The following is a 22423-nucleotide window of genomic DNA, read 5'->3' on the forward strand; positions in this document are numbered from 1 at the left end:
CTCTTTGTACCTTGTTTCCTTATCTGTAAAATAAGAATAATATAGTACACCTTCTTTAATGGGTAACTGTAAGGATTAAATGCATTGAATGTAATGCTTAAATGACTAAGTGATTAATTAAATGATTAAATGTAAGGATTAATGTATTAAACACAGTGTCCAACACTTAAAGTGATATATGTGTTAGATAGTATTACTATTATGATTACTACTCTGTTACTACTACCACCACACTACTGCTAATATCATTACCTTTTAATTTTTAAGTAAAGTTAATGACTCCTTAGTAACAAAGCAATAGATTAAAATGCTAACAAATTTCAACTTCTACGTCCATTGTCAGTAGGAAAAAAGAAAATCCCTATCATTGTTTAAGGAACAAAGTACTTAAAATTTTTCCTCAGTTAAATTCTGGATCTAGTTTAAATCCATGAAATAGGATTATTGCTTACATCTAGTTGATTTAGCAGCTATCAGCTATTACCCATTCTGATCATCCATCATGGTCGGCACTGGGCAGGAGGTGGGAGGAGCCACTTGTAGTGCTCCCCAAATTTAGCCTTTTGAAATATTAGAGTCCTGAAGTTTTGTTGGAAAGTGTCCTTTCTTATAACAGATTTATGCATTAAGCAGTTTTACTGCATTGTTTATAACATTGTCCTTCCTGAAATTTAGTTTCTTTCTCAGTAAAATGAGTCAGGATGGTTTATAAGTTTCCTCTCAGCCTTTCAACCCAGTATTCTGTATCCTCGTGTTGTGTTTTGGCTGGAAAATTAATGCTATTTTCATGGAGACTATTTCAAAGCAATTTTAGATTTTGTTTTCAAAAAGGCATATGCAGACAGGGTTGTGGTCTGTTTGCACTTAATTAATTAGGAAGCAGATTTGTGAGAATATTAGCCAGTTTGTAAATTTACCCCAGAATTGGCTCTGATGTGCTAATTGAAACAGGATGAATAACAGCAAGATCATATTTATCAAGTTCTTCACTTTTCAAATTGGGTTATTCTTACTCAGAGCCTCTTGCAGAGTTTTAATTTCTACCCTGAATGGTAGTTTTGATGCTAGGTTGGCCCAGAACCCTGTAAGACACATTCCACTGATGGCAGCCCCCTGAATTTGGGCTGTTTGAATTGGTTGAGTTCTCAGCTTTTTTGTATTAGATTTCCTTCAAGTAATTCAGCTTCTGGGACATTGTGGAAGAGACGTGAAATTTTTTGGTGCAAAGACGTTGGATGTAAACATCGTAAATCTAACTCTGTTTCAATGAAAATTCTTGGAGTGGGCCCAGTTTTGCTTAGAATGTCACAGCTTTGGAGTTTTGTGAATGTTTATGTTCTATCTGAAAGAGGAAACAAAACAGTTGGAATTTACTACAGATGCACCAAGTACATTGAACGACATGTAAGACCTTGCCTTTGAATGCATTGAGTGTAGCATACAGTTATAAACAGTGAAAATCCCTAATGAATTTGTAAGTTATGAGAACTTTAAATGAAATTAGTGATTTAGAAGGAGTTTCAAGATTCTTGCTGGTTTAATGGTCCTGAAGAAGCAGGTATGTGTTAAGGCTATTGAAAAATGTTTATTTAGGAACAGTGAAATTTTGTTTGCTAATATCTCTCAGCATCTAAAAACCTTTAAAGCAAAATATGAGTCCCTAGGATTGTCAGTTGTGATGACTTGACTAAGGGCAGAGGGGAAGAATAAAATCTTGTTAGATATTTAGGCTTTCTCTTAACTATAGAACAATAAAACCAGTTTCAATACTAATATCAGTTTATATTTATGGAGTGCTAAGTACTTTATGTGAATTATTTTATTCTCAAAACTATAGCATAGATAGTATGTGAAGGCCATGTCACATTGAGGAAACCTAAGCAATGAGAGGTTAAGTAACTTGCCCAAAGTCACACAGCTCTTAGGTGGTGGGGTTGGGATTTCTACCAAGTTTGCCATCATTGTATCACAATTGTACCATTCTGCCTCTACATGGATTATCACTTAAACCCTATAAATTCCCATCATCAAGTTTGATTATTAACCCCATTTTATAGGTGTGGAATTGAAAAATTAGAAGGGACAGTTAACATCCTGAACTCCACATAGCTATTTGATTTCACAGTTGGGATTATTTACCCTATTCCATGAATAACCAGGTCAATTGATTGCTTATGGAAAGCCATTCCAGGTAGAAGTTATATAATAAGTGGTATGAAGGGTGATTTTAATACCTAACATCTTAACTGGGTGTGAAAAATACAGTTTAAGATAGGACTTAGAGAAATTACTACCATTCTGGTCAATAGTGGCAGTTAAGAGACAAACAACAAGTTCTTGAAAATTGTAAACTTAGAATACCTTCTTAAAACTTTTCCAGTTAAATGGGAATAATGTTATATGTGTGTGTGTGTGTGTGTGTGTTTTAATTACTGCTTTAGTTTATTTTTGTTTAGAGAAGGAGAGGGAGGTGGGGGGAGGGGGAGAGGGAGAGAGACTCTCAAGCAGATTCTGCACTGAGCCTCAGCCCATTGTGGGGCTTGATCTCCCTACCCTGAGATCACAACCCCAGTGGAAATCAAGAGTCTGAGACTCTTTTTTTTTTTTTTTAAAGATTTTATTTATTTATTTGACAGAGACAGAGATAGCGAGAGCAGGAACACAAGCAGCGGGAGGGGGAGAGGGAAAAGCAGGCCTCCCCCCAAGGAGGGAGCCCGATGTGGGACTCGATCCCAGGACCCTGGGATCATGACCTGAGCCGAAGGCAGACGCTTAACGACTGAGCCACCCAGGCGCCCAAGAGTCTGAGACTCTTAACCGATGGAGCCACCCAGTTGCCCCTGTTTTTTATATTCTTAAAGATGTTTAATTTGACTAAAAGCAGTCCTTGTTTTTTTCGTTATGTATTTCAGGAACCTACATTTTTTAGGTATCACTTATTTACACTTGTTTGAGGTTACTCTCCCTTGCTTCTGCATTCCCACCACTGGCTGCCTTTCAGATCTCCAAGTACCCCTAATTCCTTCACTCCTCAGGATCTTTCTCCTTGCTTTTCCTTTTGTCTGGAATATGCATGCCCTCCTTCCCCACCCCCAAATGTCATTTCCTCCTGGAAACCGAACCTAACACCCCCAGAAGATGCTAGATTCCCAAGTGACATGTTCTTCTGGCACTCTGCTTTTCCTTCAGAGCCCTTAGCACACTTAGCTATTATATATTAATTAATCCATACACTCTATATTATATATTGATTTTTGACTAATGATTTTTGTCTCTTTCCTCTACAATACTACAAACTGCGATTGCGAAACAGTCATTCTTCTCTAAATATTTTGCACTCTTCATCGTAAATTTTGTTTTAGTTCCTTTGTTATTTAAGAATCTCTTTTAGTGTCTGAACATTGTCAGAGAATGTAGTCTCTGATAATTGGTTCTTTGAAATTTGTTGCTATCCTTTGTTAACTTTTGAAAATATTGCCAGTGTGTGCTTGAAAAGAAGGATATTGTTGCACTGTTCTCTCTTTATTTATAAATAACTGTTGATTCAAATCTGTTGTTCAGATCTACAGCCTTCCTCCTTTGTTTTTTGTTTGTTTATTTGTTTTTTGGTTTGCTTGGTTTATCACCTTCTGAAAAAAAGTTTTTAAAAATTCTTCCATGTTAAAATTACTCATTATTGTGGGCGCCTGGGTGGCTCAGTTGGTTAAGCAACTGCCTTCGGCTCAGGTCATGATCCTGGAGTCCCGCATCGGGCTCCCTGCTCAGCAGGAAGTCTGCTTCTCCCTCTGACCCTCCTCCCTCTCATGCTCTCTGTCTCTCATTCTCTCTCTCTCAAATAAATAAATAAATAAATAAATCTAAAAAAAAAAAAATTACTCATTGTTATGAATTTGTCAGTTCCTACTTTTAATTTGGACTGTTTTTGCCTTGTATATTCTGAAGCTACATTATTACATGTGATTATTATATCTTTTTGTTTATTATGTGCTATCTTACTTCATTTCCATTAATTGTTTTGTGTTGTTTACCTTAAAGGGTGGCATATCTTTTATTCAAATTTTTTTTGGCCTTTGCCTCTAATACATATGTTATAGCCACTATTGCTAAATTTTATTTTATTTAAAAAAAATTTTATTAATGCAATCTAGTAATCTTATCTTAGAATAATAGTTGAATTTAACCTATTGCCATTTATCGTGGTTACTGATCCATTTGGATTCCTTTCTTTTATCTTGCTTTAAGTTTTTTCATTCTTTGCCCCTGCTTCCCCCACCAACCCCACCTGCCCCCCACCTTTTTCCAGGCTTTTGTTGGATGGATAAATTTTTCATTATTGAACTCATTCTTCTTTTTATTTTTCTGGTGATTTGAAAGCCCTAGGTCAGAGGTCAGCAAACTATAGCGTTGGGCCAAATCAGGCCAGCTGCCTGGTTTTGTAAATAAACTTTTATGGAACACAGCTATGCCCATTCATTTGTATATTGTCTATGGCTCTTTTTATACTACAAAGCAGGGTTGAGTAGCTGGACATAGTATAGCTTGCAAAGCTTAAAATATTAACTATCTGACCCTTTACAGAAAAAGTTTACTGACCTATACCATAGAATATATATTTTTAATTGGTTCTGCCTAAATATTAGCATGTGTACTGGACTCTAAATTTTATTGATAAAATTTAAACTTGTTCGCTCTCCAGACTTTTTTCTAAGGCAAAGACTTTAGAGTGCTTTAAATAGGGTTTTAATAGACTGGGAGCTTGGGAAGATAGAGGACCCTGAGCTCACCTTCTCCCATATTTGTAAGTAGATATCATCCATATACAAGTCAATAAGTTGGAGAGTGATCTGAAGACTGGTAGAACAAACTCCACAAGTAAATATAGAGAAGAAGCTGCATCTGAAAGGCTAGGAAAGTCAGAAAGAAGAAAGACGGAGGGTAGCTGCCCACAGGTGGGAGGGAGCTGCATGTGGAGAGGGCAGAGAAACAGGCCCTTGCACCAGGGAGCTCACACCAGGAAGAAAATTCCCCATAATGTTTGGCTTTAAAAATCAGAGGGGCTGAATTCCCTGAGTTTGTAAAACCTGTGGAACTTAGAGCCTGGAGCTTTAAAAGTGAACTGACTCAGCACTGGGCAAACCAGGAGGGCAGTGATAACTGGGTTGCTGCCCTTAAAGAGACAGCAGCCTGCATAGAGAGGCAACATAAAAAACAGACAAAGACTGTAACAAGAGAGAAATGGGGACACTATATAATAATAAAGGGGATAATCCAAAAGAAGATATAACAATTGTAAATATGTATGCACCCAATATGGGAGCACCCAGATACATAAAGCAGTTAATAACAAATATACAGGAACTAATTGACAGTAATACAATAATAGTAGGGGACTTTAGCACCCCACTTACAGCAATGGATAGATCATCTAAAAGAACATCAACAAGGAAACAAGGCTTTGAATGACACTCTGGACCAAGTGAACTTAACAGATATATTCAGAACATTCCATCCTAAAACAGCAGAATACTAATTCTTTTCAAGTGTACATGGAACATTCTCCAGAATAGATCACATATTAGCCCACAAAACCAGCTTCAACAAATTCAAGAAATTTGAAATCATACTATGCATCTTTTCTGACCACAACACTATGAAACTGGAAGCCAACCACAACAAAAATCCGGAAAGATTTTCCATTTCTTTGTGTCTTCCTCAATTTCTTTCATGAGTATTTTATAGTTTTCTGAGTACAGATCCTTTGGCTCTTTGGTTAGATTTATTCCTAGGTATCTTATGGTTTTGGGTGCAGTTGTAAATGGGCTCGATTCCTTAATTTCTCTTTCTTCTGTCTTGTTGTTAGTGTGTAGGAATGCCACTGATTTCTGTGCATTGATTTTATATCCTGACACTTTACTGAATTCCTGTATGAGTTCTAGCAGTTTGGGGTGGAGTCTCTGGGTTTTCCACATAAGGTATCATATCATCTGCAAAGAGTGAGAGTTTGACTTCTTCTTTGCTGATTTGGATGCCTTTTATTTCTTTTTGTTGTCTGACTGCTGAGGCTAGGACTTCTAATACTGTGTTGAATAGCAGTGGTGATAGTGGACATCCCTGCTATGTTCCTGACTTTAGGGGAAAAGCTCTCAGTTTTTCCCCATTGAGAATGATATTCGCTGTGGGTTTTTCATAGATGGCTTTTATGATATTGAGTATGTACCCTCTATCCCTACACTGTGCAGAGTTTTAATCAAGAAAGGATGCTGTACTTTGTCGAGTGCTTTTTCTGCATCTATTGAGAGTATCATATGGTTCTTGTTCTTTTTTTAATTAATGTATTGTATCACACTGATTGATTGGCAGATGTTGAACCAGCCTTGCAGCCCAGAAATAAATCCCAGTTGGTCGTGGTGAATAATCCTTTTAATGTACTGTTGGATCCTATTGGCTAGTATTTTGGTGAGAATTTTTGCATCCATGTTCATCAGGGATATTGGTCTGTATTCTCCTTTTTGATGGGGTCTTTGTCTGGTCTTGGGGTCAAGGTAATGCTGGCCTCATAAAATGAGTTTGGAAGTTTTCCTTCCATTTCTATTTTTTTTTGGAACAGTTTCAGAAGAATAGGTATTAATTCTTCTTGAAATGTTTGGTAGAATTCCCCGGGGAAGCCATCTGGCCCTGGACTTTTGTTTGTTGGGAGATTTTTGATTACTGCTTCAATTCTTTTACTGGTTATCAGTCTGTTCAGGTTTCCTATTTCTTCTTGGTTCAGTTTTGGTAGTGATACATCTCTAGGAATGCATCCATTTCTTCCAGATTGTTTATTTTGCTGGCATAGAGTTGCTCCTAATATGTTCTTATAATTGTTTGTATTTCTTTGGTGTTGGTTGTGATCTGTCCTCTTTCATGCATTTTATTTGGGTCATTTCTCTTTTCTTTTTGATAAGTCTGGCCAGGGGTTTATCAATCTTGTTAATTCTTTCAAAGAACCAGCTCCTAGGTTCGTTGATCTGTTCTACTGTTCTTTTGGTTTCTATTTCATGGATTTCTGCTCTGATCTTTATTATTTCTCTTCTCCTGCTGGGTTTAGGCTTTATTTGCTGTTCTTTCTCCAGCTCCTTTAGGTGTAGGGTTAGGTTGTGTATTTGAGACCTTTCTTGTTTCTTGAGAAAGGCTTGTATTGCTATATACTTTCCTCCTAGGACTGCCTTTGCTGTATCCCAAAGATTTTGAACAGTTGTGTCTTCATTTTCATTTTTTTCCATGAATTTTTAAATTCTTCTTTAATTTCCTGGTTGACCCATTCATTCTTTTTTTTAAATTTTATTATGTTAATCACCATATGCTACATCATTAGTTTTTTATGTAATGTTCCATGATTCATTGTTTGCTTATAACACCCAGTGCTCCATTCAATATGTGTCCTCTTTAATACGCATCACCGGGCTTACCCATCCCCCCACCCCCCTCCCCTCTAGAACCCTCAGTTTGTTTCTCAGGGTCCATAGTCTCTCATGGTTCATCTCCCCCTTCGATTTCCCCCCCTTCATTTTTCCCTTCCTACTATCTTCTTCTTTTGTTTTAACATATAATGTATTATTTGTTTCAGAGGTACAGTCTGTGATTCCACAGTCTTACACAATTCACAGCACTCACCATAGCACATACCCTCCCCAATGTCTATCACCCAGCCACCCCATCCCTCCCACCCCCATCATTCCAGCAACCCTCCAGTTTGTTTCCTGAGATTAAGAATTCCTCATATCAGTGAGATCATATGATACATGTCTTTCTCTGATTGACTTCTTTCACTCAGCATAATATACTCCAGTTCCATCCACGTCATTGCAAATGGCAAGATTTCATTCCTTTTGATGGGTACATAATAGTCCATTGTATATATATACCACATCTTCTTTATCCATTCTTCTGTTGATGGACATCTTGGCTCTTTCCATAGTTTGGCTACTGTGGACATTGCTGCTATAAACCCATTCATTCTTTAGTAGGATGATCTGTCTTCCCATATATTGCCTCAGATTCACTTCTCAGCACATCCTACCTTCCAGAAAGTGGTCGCTTTTCTGTTCATAGAATTGCTGCTATTCTTTTCTTCAATCTCCTGTTGCATTTGTAGGTGTTCAGAATGGTTTGATATCTATCTACCTGAATTACTGGGACCAGAAGAAATTTAGGTTTACTACTACTCCACCATCTTGTGCCTCTCATAGTTGCTTTTTAACTTGTCTTTTTTCACACCTATATTTTTTGTAGATATATGCCTCATTTTAGTCCTTTTTTGCTCTAATCTTTGTCCACACTGAGAGATTATAGCCCCCCTTCTTCTCCCCCTTTTGTTTGTTTGCTTTTTTAAAAAAATTTTTAAATTCTATTCTTGTTTTTCATTTTGGCTTTGTTTTTTAGTGGTGGTTTCTGACCACTCTGATTTTGCTAGGGTTCATCTTGCTTAGGTTGTGGTTGATATTTTCGACTCTGGTCACTCACTCAACCATCCCTCAACAGAATGAGTAGGAGGAGGAACTCTCAACAGAGACAATATCCTCTGCCACAGAACTAATGGATATGGATATAAGCAAGGTGTCAGAGATAGAATTCAGGATAGCAATCATAAAGTCAATAGCTAGGCTTAAAAAAAACATTAGTGACAATGTAGAATCTCTAAGGGCAGAAATGAGATATAATCAGGCCGAACTAAAAAAGGCTATGAATGAGATGCAGTCTAAACTGGATACTCTAACAGTGAGGATAAATGAGGCAGAAGGGAGACTTGATCTAAAAAATAAGGTGATGGAAAGGAAGGAAATTGAGGAAAACAGAGATAGGCAGCTAGTAGCACATGAAAAAAGGAGAGATTAATGATGCCATGAAACATTCCAGTGTCAGAATTATTGGGTTCCCTGAGGGGGTCGAGACAGGGGGCTAGAAGATATATTTCAGCAAATCATAGCTGAGAACTTCCCTAATCTGGGGAAGGAAACAAGCATTCGAGTCCAGGAAGCAGAGAGGACCTCTTCCAAAATCAATAAAAATGGATCAACAGCCCAACATATAATAGTGAAGCTTGCAAATTTTACAGCTAAAGAAACTATCCTGAGAGTAGCTAGGGCGAGGAGGTTCCTTACATATGGTGGGAGGAACATCAGAATAACATCAGACCTGTCCACAGAAACCTGGCCAGCCATAAAGGGCTGGCAAGACATATTCAGGGTACTAAATGAGAAGAACATGCAGCCAAGAATACTTTATCCAGCAAGGCTGTCATTCAGAATGGATAGAGAGAAAAGAGCTTCCAGGACAGGCAGAAACTGAAAGAATATGTGACCACTAAGCCGGCCCTGCAAGAAATATTAAGGGGGGTTCTATAAAAGGAGAAAGGCCCCAAGAGTGATACAGAACAGAAATTTACAGAGACAATCTATAGAAACAAGGACTTCACAGGCAACATGATGACAATAAATTCATATCTTTCAATAATCACTCTAAACGTGAACAGCCTAAATGTTCCCATAAAATGGCACAGGGCTGCAGATTGGATAAAAAGACAGGATCCATATGCTGTCTACAAGACACTCATTTTGAACCTAAAGATACATCCAGACTGAAAGTGAGGGGATGGAGAACCATTTACAATGCTGATGGACCTTAAAGATACCTGGGGTGGCAATCCTCATATCAGACAAATTAGATTTTAAACCAAAGATTGTATTAAGAGATGTAGAGGGATACTATATCATACTTAAAGAAGATCTAACAATTGTAAATATTTATGCCCTCCACGTGGGAGCAGCCAGTTATATAAACCAATTAATAACCAAAGTAAGGAAACATATTGATAATAGTACATTAATAGTAGGAGACTTCAACACTCCACTCACAGCAATGGACAGACCATTTAAGCAGAAGATCAACAAAGAAACAAGAGCTTTGAATGACACATTGGACCAGGAGGTGTCACCTCACACCTGTTAGAATGGCTAAAATCAACAGCACAAGAAACAACAGGTGTTGGCGAGGATGTGGAGAAAAGGGAACACTTGTGCACTGTTGGTAGGAATGCAAACTGGTGCAGCCACTGTGGAAAACATTATGGAGGTTTCTCAAAAAGTTAAAAATAGAACTACTGTACAGTCCAGCAATTGCACTACAGAGTATCTACCCAAGAATATAAAAACACTAATTCAAAGGGAAACATGCACCCCTATATTTATAGCATCATTATTTATAATAGCTGAAGTATGGAAGTAGCCCAAATGTCTGTCAACTGATGAATGGATAAAGAAGAGATATATACATGATGGAATATTATTGAACCATAAAAAAGAATGAAATCTTGCCATTTGCAACAGCATGGTTGGAACTAGGGTATAATGTTAAGTGAAAAAAGTCGGAGACAAATACCATATGATTTCACTTATATGGAATTTAAGGAACAAGACAAATGAACAAAGGGAAGAAAAGGGAAAGAGAGAGAGACAAACCCAGAAACAGACTCTTAACCATAGAGAACAAACTGATGGTTACCACAGGGGAGGGGGTGGGGGATGGGTGAAATAGGTGATGGGGATTAAGGAGTGCACTTGTTGTGATGAGCCCTGGGTGATATATGGAATTGTTGAATCACTATATTGTACACTGAAACTAATATAACACTGTGTATTAACTAACTGGCAGTAAAATAAGAGCTTGAAAAAAAGAAAGAAAAGGCTTTAGCAAATGAAAAAACAAAAGAATGCTTGAAACAGCCACTGGAAAAAATCTTTCATCTTCTAAGTTGTTGCTGTGAGAATGTTATTTCTCCTTTCCTTAACTTTTATTTTTTAATCAACTGTATTGTATAATTTATATAACATAATGCACACATTCTAAGTGTATAGTACCAGTACTAGTGTCTCAAAAGCTCAGAGTTAAGAAGTCCTTAATATATGAACTTGATTGTGTCTGATGTCTCCTTGGAGACATTTGGAGGATGAATAGATCATTCTGATTTTTTGAATATGTTACTATGGGAAAAAAGAAGTGAATAGATTTATCTCAAGTTTGCCTGTGTGCCTTTATGATTATAGGCTCTCTATCAATGACAAAGCAATGACAAGTCATGGTATCTTTTATCTTTGGATGTCAGGGCTTGCTCTTCACACCTGATTGGAATAAAGAAACATCTGTTGCTAGGCAGCCAAAGCACTAGCACCTAGCAACTGTGATGTGTGTATGAGGAACCTTAGGGTCTCTTTAGAGCCTGGTGATGTGTAGTATAATCCAAAAACCTATACTCATCTGTTTGAATTAGAGGACACAAGAATCTAGGTAAAGGAATGGCAAAGAGCTCAGTGAAAATCCTATTGTACATGGCAAGGTTAATTTAGTGTACAGTGTTTGGAATGCCTCTTATAGTTCTGTGGCTTGCCACTTACTAATTGTATGTGAAGATACTAATATATACTAATGATACTAATGATATGACCTGAATTGAATGCCTAAAGCCTTCTTTCTTTTAATCTGCAAAATGGAGGTGACAGTATCTACTGCATAAATATGGTAATATATGTGATGCATTTAGAGCAGTTTCCATAGTAAGTGTTCAAAATAATTAGGTATTAATAGCAGTTTTAGAGATTATATCACATGATACATTTTTTAAAGACCGCAATCAGTAGTTATCAATCAGCCCTATACCTTTATGACAAACCATCTCAAAACTTAGTTCCTTAAAAATGATTTATTATTTCTCATAATTCTGTTGATTACCTGGGCTCAGCTGGTGATTCTTCCAGTGGTATACCTGGGGTCACTTGCCTGGCTTTTTCAGTGTGGGTGCTGTGCTGGAGCTAGAACATACAAGGTTTCTTCTCATCCTCCAGAAACATTCCACTTGGCATCTTATCACTCAGTAGTCCATCCACGGCTTATTTATGGCATGATTGCTGGCTTCCAAGAAGAGCATTTCAAGACAATTCTCAACGTTTAAGTGCTCATCCAGTGTCTGCTTGCATCATGTCTTAATGGCTAAAGCAAGTCATATGGCCAAGTCCAGAGTCCAGTATGAGAGGGGATTATACAGGGCATGATACCAGGAATTATGGCTCACTGGGGACCATCAGTGTGGTTGTCTCCTTCAAGTGGTATAAGACCTTAACATGGTTAGGATGTGAAACTCAAACCTGAATCAGTGGTTTGGGAGACAGTGCATCTCAAACTTTAGTGTGCACTAGAACCACTTGGGCACACTGTTTAAAATGCACCTTCCTGGGCCCTAATTTCAGTAAGTTTGAACCAGAGACCAGAAATACGCATTTTTAAAAATCTTACAAAGCTGTTTTGATGAACACTCAGTTTGAGAACCATTTATTATCAGAAGTTTTGAGGTCAGGGAACACTGTGCATTTCCTATGGTGACTGGCCTCTATCAGAGGCTAGCCATATGAAATGTTATACCCAGTGGAAAATTCTTAGTTCATTCTCTGTGGCAGGCTAATTACAGCCATGGTTAGGGGATGGCTAGAGAAGAGTCACCTCGTGGTTTTCAGTTATTCCTATAGCTCAGAGGTAGGCCCCTGAGCTTGGTTTTAGGTTGGTGAGAATTTCTTGGGGTGATGGAAGATTTGGATGTCCAGGACACTCTGCTCTACCAAAGCAGCTTCTCTAATACTCTTTAACTTCTTTGCAGCAGGTTTTAAATAAGAGTAACAGAAAAGTTTGATCTATGGCTAGGCAATCCTTAGACTGACATTTCTCGCTAATGAAATTAGAATGAAACCTAGTTTCACTGAAAGAAATATATATATTATAATTATAATTGATTCTTATGAGGAAGAAAAAAGGCATACACCTAAAGAAAAATGGAAACTTACAGAAAGGTCTTCAAACAGCTTGGGTTTCCAAATGACATGTTAGGAGATGGGAGGAGTTGACACTGATGAAAAGTGCTAAAGGGACATGATTGCTGTAACTGCTTTTTGAGGGAATTATTAGTAAATGGTACTCTGCCTTTACTCTGCCTTTCTACCTATTCACATATCTTCTTACTGTAGAAAACCTGTGGTTCAAGACTCTCACTTTGGCAATTAGTTAGTTTTGGCAGTTAGTTCATTCATAACCTATCACCATGTTGGACCTACTACATTCCTGTGTTACAGACAGTGGCTTGTGTGTCTGCAAAATGGGGAGTGGGTTACTCATCCTAGTTACTTCTCCAGAGCTATTTTCATTGTGCTTATTACCGGATAGCCTAGTAACCAAAGGAATGGTTTGCAGTGTCTCTTTTGGATAATCCTAATGATTTGCATTTCAGCAAATTGAAGTGAGCTCACATGTCTCTGGTGTTTTTGGAATCAATCTTAAAATTTTGGGTAGGTTTATGCTTCAGACTCTCTATTCTGTTTTTCTTATTCTTTAGAATATCTTGTATTTGAGGTTAGGAAAACTTTAAGCCAAGTATTTTTCTTTTTTTTCCTCCAAGTTTTTATTTAAATTCCAGTTGTTTAACATGCAATTTAATATTGGCTTTAGGTATAGAATTTAGTGATTCGTCACTTATATACAACATCCAGTGCTCATCACAAGTGTCCTCCTTAATCCCCATCACCTATTTAAGCCATGCCCCTACCCACCTCCCTCCAGTAACCATCAGTTTGTTCTCTGTAGGTAAGAGTTCTCTGTAGGTAACTTCTTTGCAGCAGTTTTTGCAACTTCTTGGCTTGCCTCCCTCCCCCCACCATGTTCGTTTGTTTTCTTTCTTAAATTCCACATATGAGTAAAATCATATGGTATTTGTCTTTCTCTGACTGACTTATTTTGCTCAGCATAATACTCTCTAGCTCCATCCACATCATTGCAAGTAGCAAGATTTCTTTCTTTTTGATGGCTGATGAATATTCCATTATACACATACACACACACACACACACCACATCTTCTTTATCCTTTCATCAGTCAGTGGACATTTGAGTCCTTTCCATAATTTGTCTATTGTTGATAATGTTGCTATAAACATTGGGGTGCATGTATCCCTTTGAATTAGTATTTTTTTATCCTTTGGGTAAATACCTGGTAGTGCAATTGCTGGGACATAGGGTAGTTCTATTTTTAACTTTTCCTCCATACTGTTTACCACAGTGGCTGTCAGTTTGCATTCTCACCAACAGTTTAAGAGGGTTCTCCTTTCTCCACATCTTTGCCAACACTGTGTTGTTTCCTATGTTGTTAATTTTAGCCATTCTGACAGGTGTGAGGTAACATCTTATTGTAGTTTTGATTTGTATTTCCCTAATAATGAGTGATATTGAGCATCTTTTCATGTATTTGATAGCCATCTGTGCCTTCTTTGGAAAAATGTCTATTCTTCTGACCATTTTTTAACTGGATTGTTTTTTGGGTATTGAATTTTATAAGCCCTTTATATATTTTGGATAATAACCCTTTATCAGATATGCCATTTGCAAATATCTTCTCCCATCCTGTAGGTTGCCTTTTAGTTTTGTTAATCATTTCCTTTGCTGTGCCAAAGCTTTTTATTTTGATAAAGTCCCAATAGTTTGTTTTTGCTCTTGTTTTCCTTGCCTCAGGAGACATATCTAGTAAGAAGTTGCTGCAGAAGCCAAATCTTACTTAATAAACATTAGGCTGAGCAAGAAGATGAAATTTCCACTGTGAGTTGTACAACATTTGGCTTTGTATTAATGATAGTTTTTATATAATCTGATTGCTGTTAATGTGGTTCAATGCACATACCTCAAATTCTTCCCAAGTATGGAGTGAGGATAAATTATGCTCTATGTAGATATATGTCTATATCTGTGTATATATCTCTCCAATTTGAGTTCTTGAGGAAAAGTCATCACTAAGAAAATCATCTTATGTTGGTACATAATTAAATAATGTTGAATGTTTTCTTTAGGAACTGTGTTCTTTAGTGTTGGAACTACCAGAATGTTCCCTTTAAGGAATAGACACCAAAGAAATATAGAGGTGGGTAATGCTAAGTTTTAGCTGGGGAATTATCTTAATAGTTTTTATTGGAATTTTTCTTGTATTAATAATTAGTAATCTTCATTATAGAAAACTTAGAAATACAGACAAATGTCTTAAAAACCACTCACTCCCACCATTCAGAGATTCTATTTGCAGTGTGGTGTGTTCTTCCTTCTCTGTCAAACAGAGCCAAACCCAACAACATGTATGTATTTCATAACCATGAAATTGAGCAAAGTAATCAAGACTTAAGGATATATGCCGTATGAGTCTATTCATAAAAAGTTCAGATATAGGCAGAAGTCAATTATGTTTTCCAAGGATGCATATATATGTAGTAAAGAATAAAGAAGTACATGGGAAAGGTTATTCCGATCAGGTATTTGCTGAGAAAGGGCAGTGATTGGGGAGGCACATATGGAGGGCTTCTGTGGTGCTGGCAGTATTCTGGTGCTGGCAGTATTTTACCTTAGTGGTGGTTACCATAGATATTCACTTTAAAATTGCTTATGAAAATGAGCTTATCTGTTATATATTTTACCACAAAATACATCCTTTTTATATTTTACAGTAAATACATAGAAATTGAGTGAGGCATAGAATATATATATATTGGATATTCCTAGAAGAATATATAAGAAGTTCCTAACAGTGATGCCTTTGAGAAGAAGTACTGAGATGCTGGGATGGGAGGGAGACACTTTCATTATACACCTTTTTATTTCCATTTTGCATGTTTTCTGATGAAGAATGGTCTTAAAAATTGAGTGATAGAGGGTAGAGAAAACTGAGACAAAAAATACAAAATTTAAGAATTTAACATCTTTCTGACTTCCTTGTTAAGACTGTATAGGTTTGGAGTAGTGTGATTTAGGAAAAATATGACTGAAAATTAAAATCATAGGCTTTTCGGGTCACATTACCTTTTTTCGTGGTCAGGAGAATGTTTTTTGTGATGCCCTGCTGTCCTCAGAGATCTGTCTCACAGTCCTGGTTCTCGAATGTTGTATGCATCTAGGTCATCTGGCGGCCTTATTAAAATAAAGATTCCTGGGCTCTACCTCCAGAGTGTCCAATTAAGTAGGTCTTCATTTCCGTCAAATCTCCAAGTCATGGTCATGCTATTACTGCTTTTGCAGGGACTACATTTTGAGAACCAGTAGACAGGAGAGTTGCCCCCTACATAAGGACTGTACTGGAAAATCGAACAAAAATGGAGGCTTGTACCCAGGGCAAGATAGTATGTGCTTCCAACAGACAAGCAGCAGGAGTTATATAATTTGTGGCCCATGTTGTTGGCATTATGTCTGTTTTTAAGCCTATTTATGAATGACAATATAGGTCTTGTCAGCTGAGGAAATCAGAACCACTTAAAATCATTAGAAGAAACAATATTCTTGAGGTAGATGTCTAAATTTGTGGATTTCCTTAACTGTGACTTTGGGTAGCTGAAATAAAAAAGATCAATGTACTCATTTGAAAAAACTGAGACAAAAAATACAAAATTTAAGAATTTAACATCTTTCTAAAGATATTAAATAAAAGACTAGCTGTGGGAATTTTTTTTTTTAAGTAGGCTCCATGCCCAATGTGGAGCCCAAGGTGGGATTTAAACTCATGACCCTGAGATCAATATCTGAGCTGAGATCAAGAGTTGGACACTTAACCGACTGAACCACCCAGGCACTCCAAGAATCTTTCTCTTTTATGTCTTTTAAAGAGACAAAAAACTGAAGGGTGCATGGGTGGTTCAGTTGGTTAAGGGTCTGCCTTGGGCTCAGGTCATGATCTCAGGGTCCTTGGATCTAGGTCCAGACCCTGCCTTGGGCTCCCTTCTCAGCAGGGAGTCTGCTTGCCCTTACCCCCACTCATGCTCTCTCTCACTACCTCTCTCTCTCAAATAAATAAATAAAATCTTAAAAAAAAAAAAAAACAAAGGGAAAAGATTTGTTTTGTTCATGTTGGAACTAATGCAACCATGGTTTGAGTTACTTTTTCAGTCTTTTTCATTGTGTTTGCCTAGAAGATTAACAAATTTCCATCGATGAGTTATAACATGTATAGCTCTTGTATAATTCATGAAAATCTCCTAAAAATATGAAGTCTACTTCTAATGGGATTGTGCTTATTCTACCCTCCACAAGAGGGACTGCCTCTTTCAAAATTAGACTCTCACCCTGTATTGAAGCTGGCAATACCCTGTGGTGTAGAAACTTAGTATTGCTTTGTGGCTGTGTGATTGACTTGTTTTCTGTAGTAACCTGGCATTGACTTGTAATTCTGATGACCTATTTGCCTATTATTACAAAATTTTCAGTTTCTGGTCTATCTACCCAGTACTCTATTTTTGTTTTTCTTGGGGGTGTCCTTGTTTTAAAATTGTGATCTCATTTCAGCCATGATAGCTGTTCTTGGCTTTTGTTGTGCTGAGCCTATCCTTGTCTTCACAGCAAGGAGGGGTTGACTGTCTTTTCCTGGAGATCTTAGATCCTGTGCATCTTCTCTGTTGTTCCTAAGTTGGTATAGAGCCTGCTTTTACTATTTTCTACTCACTTAATTACATTATGAATTTTAAATACACTGACTTACCATATTGCGGGTACATCTGTAAAGCTACATTGGTTATTCTTTTTATTGCCTTATAAGGAATTTACAGATTATGGTTCTTGGGACATTGGTAAGGATAAATATATATTTTAGATCTGGGTGTGTGGTATAAGTGGAGAATCAGAAATGCTATTGGATGAATTAGGTCTATTTTTTTTATTAAGCCTACTTGCTCTTAGAATAGATTTTATGATCAGCTAATGGAATAATTTGAGATCCTTAAGACCTAAAAGCCTCACTAGTTCTCACTTTAACAGTTCTGCTAAACCCACTCTCATCTGTAGTTGATTTAAAGAGATTCTACAATATTTTTCCTTACTAAAAGGCAGAAAATTAGAACACATTTGCAGTCAAACTAATTTGCAGGTATATCTTCTCTTCTATTAAAAATTACTGGGAGATTATCAGTGAAGTGGTCTTGCCCAGAAACATATTGCAGTCTAGGAAACAGAAAGCTTTTCCACCTGGTTTTTATGCCCCAGGATATTTGTTATGCATGTCTGCTAGGATTAGTTTTAAGTTCCTTCTGTTGAATTTAGTAGTGCTTGTGATTTCTTTTGTATTTCAGCATTGAAAATTAATCTAAACTCTTATAATCTCTAGCTCTGATTTGGCTTTTACACTAATCACATTTTAAAGGCAAACTAGCCCTATTTTTTAGTTAAAATACTTTTTAATTTTATTTCACTGGATTTAAATTGTAAAAGAAATCAAATTCCTCCAATTTGGTTTAAACTGGTTATTAAGCCTCCTTTAGCGCTGTCTGCTAGCTGCTTTTCCTGCTCTATCTTCTGGGAGGTGAATCCTTGAGTCCGTGATGGCAGCCACCCTGCTCATGGCTGGGTCCCAGGCACCTGTGACATTTGAAGATATGGCCATGTACCTCACTCGGGAAGAATGGAGACCTCTGGACCCTACACAAAGGGACCTTTACAGGGATGTTATGCAGGAGAATTACGGAAACGCTGTCTCATTAGATTTTGAGATTAGGAGTGAGAACAAGGTGAATCCAAAGCAAGAGATTAGTGAAGATGTAGAATTTGGGACTGCCTCTGAAAGACCTGTTGAGAATACTGAGGAAAATCCTGAAAATGAAGAGGACTTTGAAAGCGGGGATAGACCAGAAAGACAGTGGGGAGATTTAACAGCAGAAGAATGGGTAAGCTATCCTCTTCAACAAGTCACTGATCTGCTTGTTCACAAGGAAGTCCACACAGGCATCCGATACCATATATGCTCTCATTGTGGAAAGGCCTTCAGTCAGATCTCAGACCTTAATCGACATCAGAAAACCCACACTGGAGACAGACCCTATAAGTGTTATGAATGTGGAAAGGGCTTCAGTCGAAGCTCACACCTTATTCAGCATCAAAGAACACACACTGGGGAAAGGCCCTATGACTGTAATGAGTGCGGGAAAAGTTTTGGAAGAAGCTCTCACCTCATTCAGCACCAGACAATCCACACTGGAGAAAAGCCCCACAAATGTAACAAGTGTGGGAAAAGTTTCTGCCTGCTGTCTCACCTAATCCAGCACCAAAGGACACACAGTGGAGAAAAGCCCTATGAGTGTGAGGAGTGTGGGAAAAGCTTCAGCCGGAGCTCTCACCTAGCTCAGCACCAGAGGACCCACACAGGTGAGAAGCCTTATGAGTGTAATGAATGTGGACGAGGCTTCAGTGAGAGATCTGATCTCATCAAACACTATCGAGTCCATACGGGGGAGAGGCCCTACAAGTGTGATGAGTGTGGGAAGAATTTCAGTCAGAATTCTGACCTAGTGCGCCATCGCAGAGCCCACACAGGAGAAAAGCCGTACCACTGTAATGAATGTGGGGAGAATTTCAGCCGCATCTCGCATTTGGTTCAGCACCAGAGAACCCACACTGGGGAAAAGCCATACGAATGTAATGCTTGTGGGAAAAGCTTCAGCCGGAGCTCTCATCTCATCACACACCAGAAAATTCACACTGGAGAGAAGCCCTATGAGTGCAACGAGTGTTGGCGAAGCTTTGGTGAAAGGTCAGATCTAATTAAACACCAGAGAACCCACACAGGAGAGAAGCCCTATGAGTGTGTACAGTGTGGAAAAGGTTTCACTCAGAGCTCCAACCTCATCACACATCAAAGAGTTCATACGGGAGAGAAGCCTTATGAATGTACCGAATGTGAGAAGAGTTTCAGCCGGAGCTCAGCTCTTATTAAACATAAGAGAGTTCACACTGACTAAGTCCTGTAATTACAAGAAATGATTCATTTGAAGGTACAATTTTATTTGATATCAAAGAGCTCTCTGAAGACTGAGCTTCTTTTACCATACTGAATTTCTTTGTGGGCCATGGTTTAAAACATCAAAGAAGATAAGCCATTTGCAGTTCTGACCCACAACTCTGGGAATGTTATCCCCTCCTCGAAAGTAGTGATTTTTATTCATTTGATATTAATGAAGTACTTCATCAAAATCAGCCCCACAAATAACTGGGAATCAGAAGACCAGGGGATAAATGCTGGTAAATACTCAGGCTTGGAAATGGAGTAAATCTTTAAAACTTATTTCTCTCATCCTTGGCCCAAAGAACTATGCTAGGGGAAATGTTGGACTGTAATAGGGTGGTCACAGCTGCTTCGGAAAAAGACAACCAGAGACTGCCTGAATTGCCACACCTATTCACTCTCCATAGTAGTTGGGCACACACATCTTCCCCTTCAAAAGGCTTTTTCCTTGAGCTGCTCATGCATTTATATCTTTCCATCTTTCTGAGAGCAGGATTCTGCACAATGAAGGCAATGATCAAAACTTTTTTTCCTCATTGTTTCTAATTTAACTTTATTAAAGCTTGCATCTTTGCAAAAGCTAACTGAAGATACAGATTGAAGGGAAAAATGAGACACAGGTTTGGGGACCAAGGACTTATCAGTGGTAGTGACTTTAGCAAGAGATGCCCACTGTTGTTACTGCCATTAATCAAAATGTATTCATTTTCTTTGGGGATCATTGTAGGGAAAATATCTTCAAGGAAAGCTAGGACCATACTGATGGTGGAGTGTAAGAAGCAAGTGGGATTGACCACTTCAGGGAAGGAAACACAGAATTGCTCTGCAAGAAACACCACTGGTCCTTTCTGTGTTCTTCCCCCTCTACCCTTTAAGATCAATTCTCTGTATACTGCTAAATGTAGAATTTGATAAGGGCCACATCCCAGTGTTGATCTTGGCTTGCATAAGGGCATGTGTAATGTACAGTAAAACGTGTATTCCTGTAATTTTTCAGTAGCAGAAACTGAATTCACACAGAATTAGCATGTTCTTGGGTGATGTTGATCATGTGACAGAACTACAGACAACACCAATGTGAGAAATGTCCTTTTGTTTTCATTTTTTTCTAAGGAAAATATTTAAACCCTAGTGCTCTAGTGTGCACTCTCCTGTAAGATCTTTGTACAGAACTAAGCACTTGTTTATGTGTATCAGTCAATTATGGGAGATAATGACTGGACAGAGAGGGTGATTGTCCTGTTCTCAGACTGAATTGTCTTCTCTTTGGGCTAGTCACAAGGAATTAATAAACCTAGATAGGAATGTATTTCCATCCTCTCAGTCTACAGATACATGTGGTTAAAATGAGAGTTGACCCAATTTAAGCCTGTTAGTGTCAGTTCTCCTTATCCCAGCCCACCATAGGAATTAAGAAATACCCCAGATGTTGATGCTTACCCAGGCATTTGGGGGTGGCAGTGTGAGGGGGCTAGAGTAAGGAATATATATTTTTGAGCGTGCCCCCAAGTTCTTTCTACTGTGCTTTATTGTGAGTGTTGTAACATTTGAAAAATACTTCTGCCACAGCTCTTTGGGACTTGGTGTGTTAAAGGAGCCAGTGGTTTCTCGGGTAATCTACTAAAATGAGTCATTAGGACCCACAGCTGTGTGGGACTGCATCCTTTGCAGCGACACAGCCTTGAAAGTAACAAAATGAACCACCACTCAGTCAAGGAGGTCTCTTTATTATGTTGCCACTCCTATTGAAATACAAACTTGGGCAGGGAGCATGTTTGGTGTTCTATACAAAATCTAGCCGACTGTGGGTATTCATATTTTAATTGTTGAATGACTTAACATGTTCTTGATGACTAAAAAAAAAAATAAACTGGTTATTAATATTCCATATCATTTATTTATAGATCAGTTTTGTTAGTTTATGCACTCTTAGTTATGTCAGGATTAAAACTTTTCTTTCACAAGTTCTTACTCAAATAAAAGGCAGGACTTCTTCATTGACATTTTTCTATCTTTCAGTTTCATTTCTCACCACCTGTATTTGTATCTGTACTGTGGAGTGTAGCATCCACACTATGGTGAATTGTCTTGCCTGGCAGCTGCTTTAAAGTTTCCTTTTGTATGTAGTTTTGATCATGAGTGTCCTTTTCATGGGCTCTTGTTTCTATGAGTAATGTTTTGTTTTCATCTATTTATGTCTTCTTATTGCATGGAGTAAGCTTAACATTCATGGTAAAGGTGTTTTTCAAGTTATCCCACAGTAGAGGGGCATGTTTCTTGGCTTCAAGGTTGCTTTCAGGTGTGTATGTTACTATAGAATACAAATATTATGATATCAAGGGAGAATATACAGATTCCAAGAAAGACCTTAATATCAGAATAAGTTATTTCCATAGGAAATATTTTTTGATGCAGAGAATTGTAGCAAATTGAAACTACTAGATTATTAATTATGAAAACCAGTTTTGTCATACTTTTGAAGAATATTGTTCATCTACTTTGTTAACAACTTTTCTCTTAATGATTTTCTCTCTGTAAAAGTTTTCTAGCACTACTA

General features: G+C 37.8%; 2 protein-coding genes across 5 annotated transcripts in view; both read left to right on the plus strand.

Moving 5' to 3' along the window:
* The window catches only part of NME7 (NME/NM23 family member 7), a 273460-nt gene that overhangs the window by 77538 nt on the left and 173499 nt on the right, over nt 1-22423 (plus strand). The window lies entirely within an intron of this gene.
* On the plus strand, nt 18091-21184 carry LOC118014507 (zinc finger protein 436-like). Its single transcript, XM_035010882.1, has one exon. It carries the CDS (start codon nt 18410-18412, stop codon nt 19820-19822), a length of 1413 nt encoding a protein of 470 aa, XP_034866773.1. The 5' UTR covers nt 18091-18409; the 3' UTR covers nt 19823-21184.

This window comes from Mirounga leonina, unplaced genomic scaffold (genome assembly GCF_011800145.1).
Source record: "Mirounga leonina isolate KUSES-001 unplaced genomic scaffold, KU_Mleo_1.0 Mir_154, whole genome shotgun sequence".
In the NCBI taxonomy this organism is placed as follows: domain Eukaryota; kingdom Metazoa; phylum Chordata; class Mammalia; order Carnivora; family Phocidae; genus Mirounga; species Mirounga leonina.

Excerpts from the sequence above, each read along its gene's own strand:
- LOC118014507 (XM_035010882.1), top strand. The coding sequence starts at position 18,410 with ATGGCAGCCACCCTGCTCATGGCTGGGTCCCAGGCACCTGTGACATTT.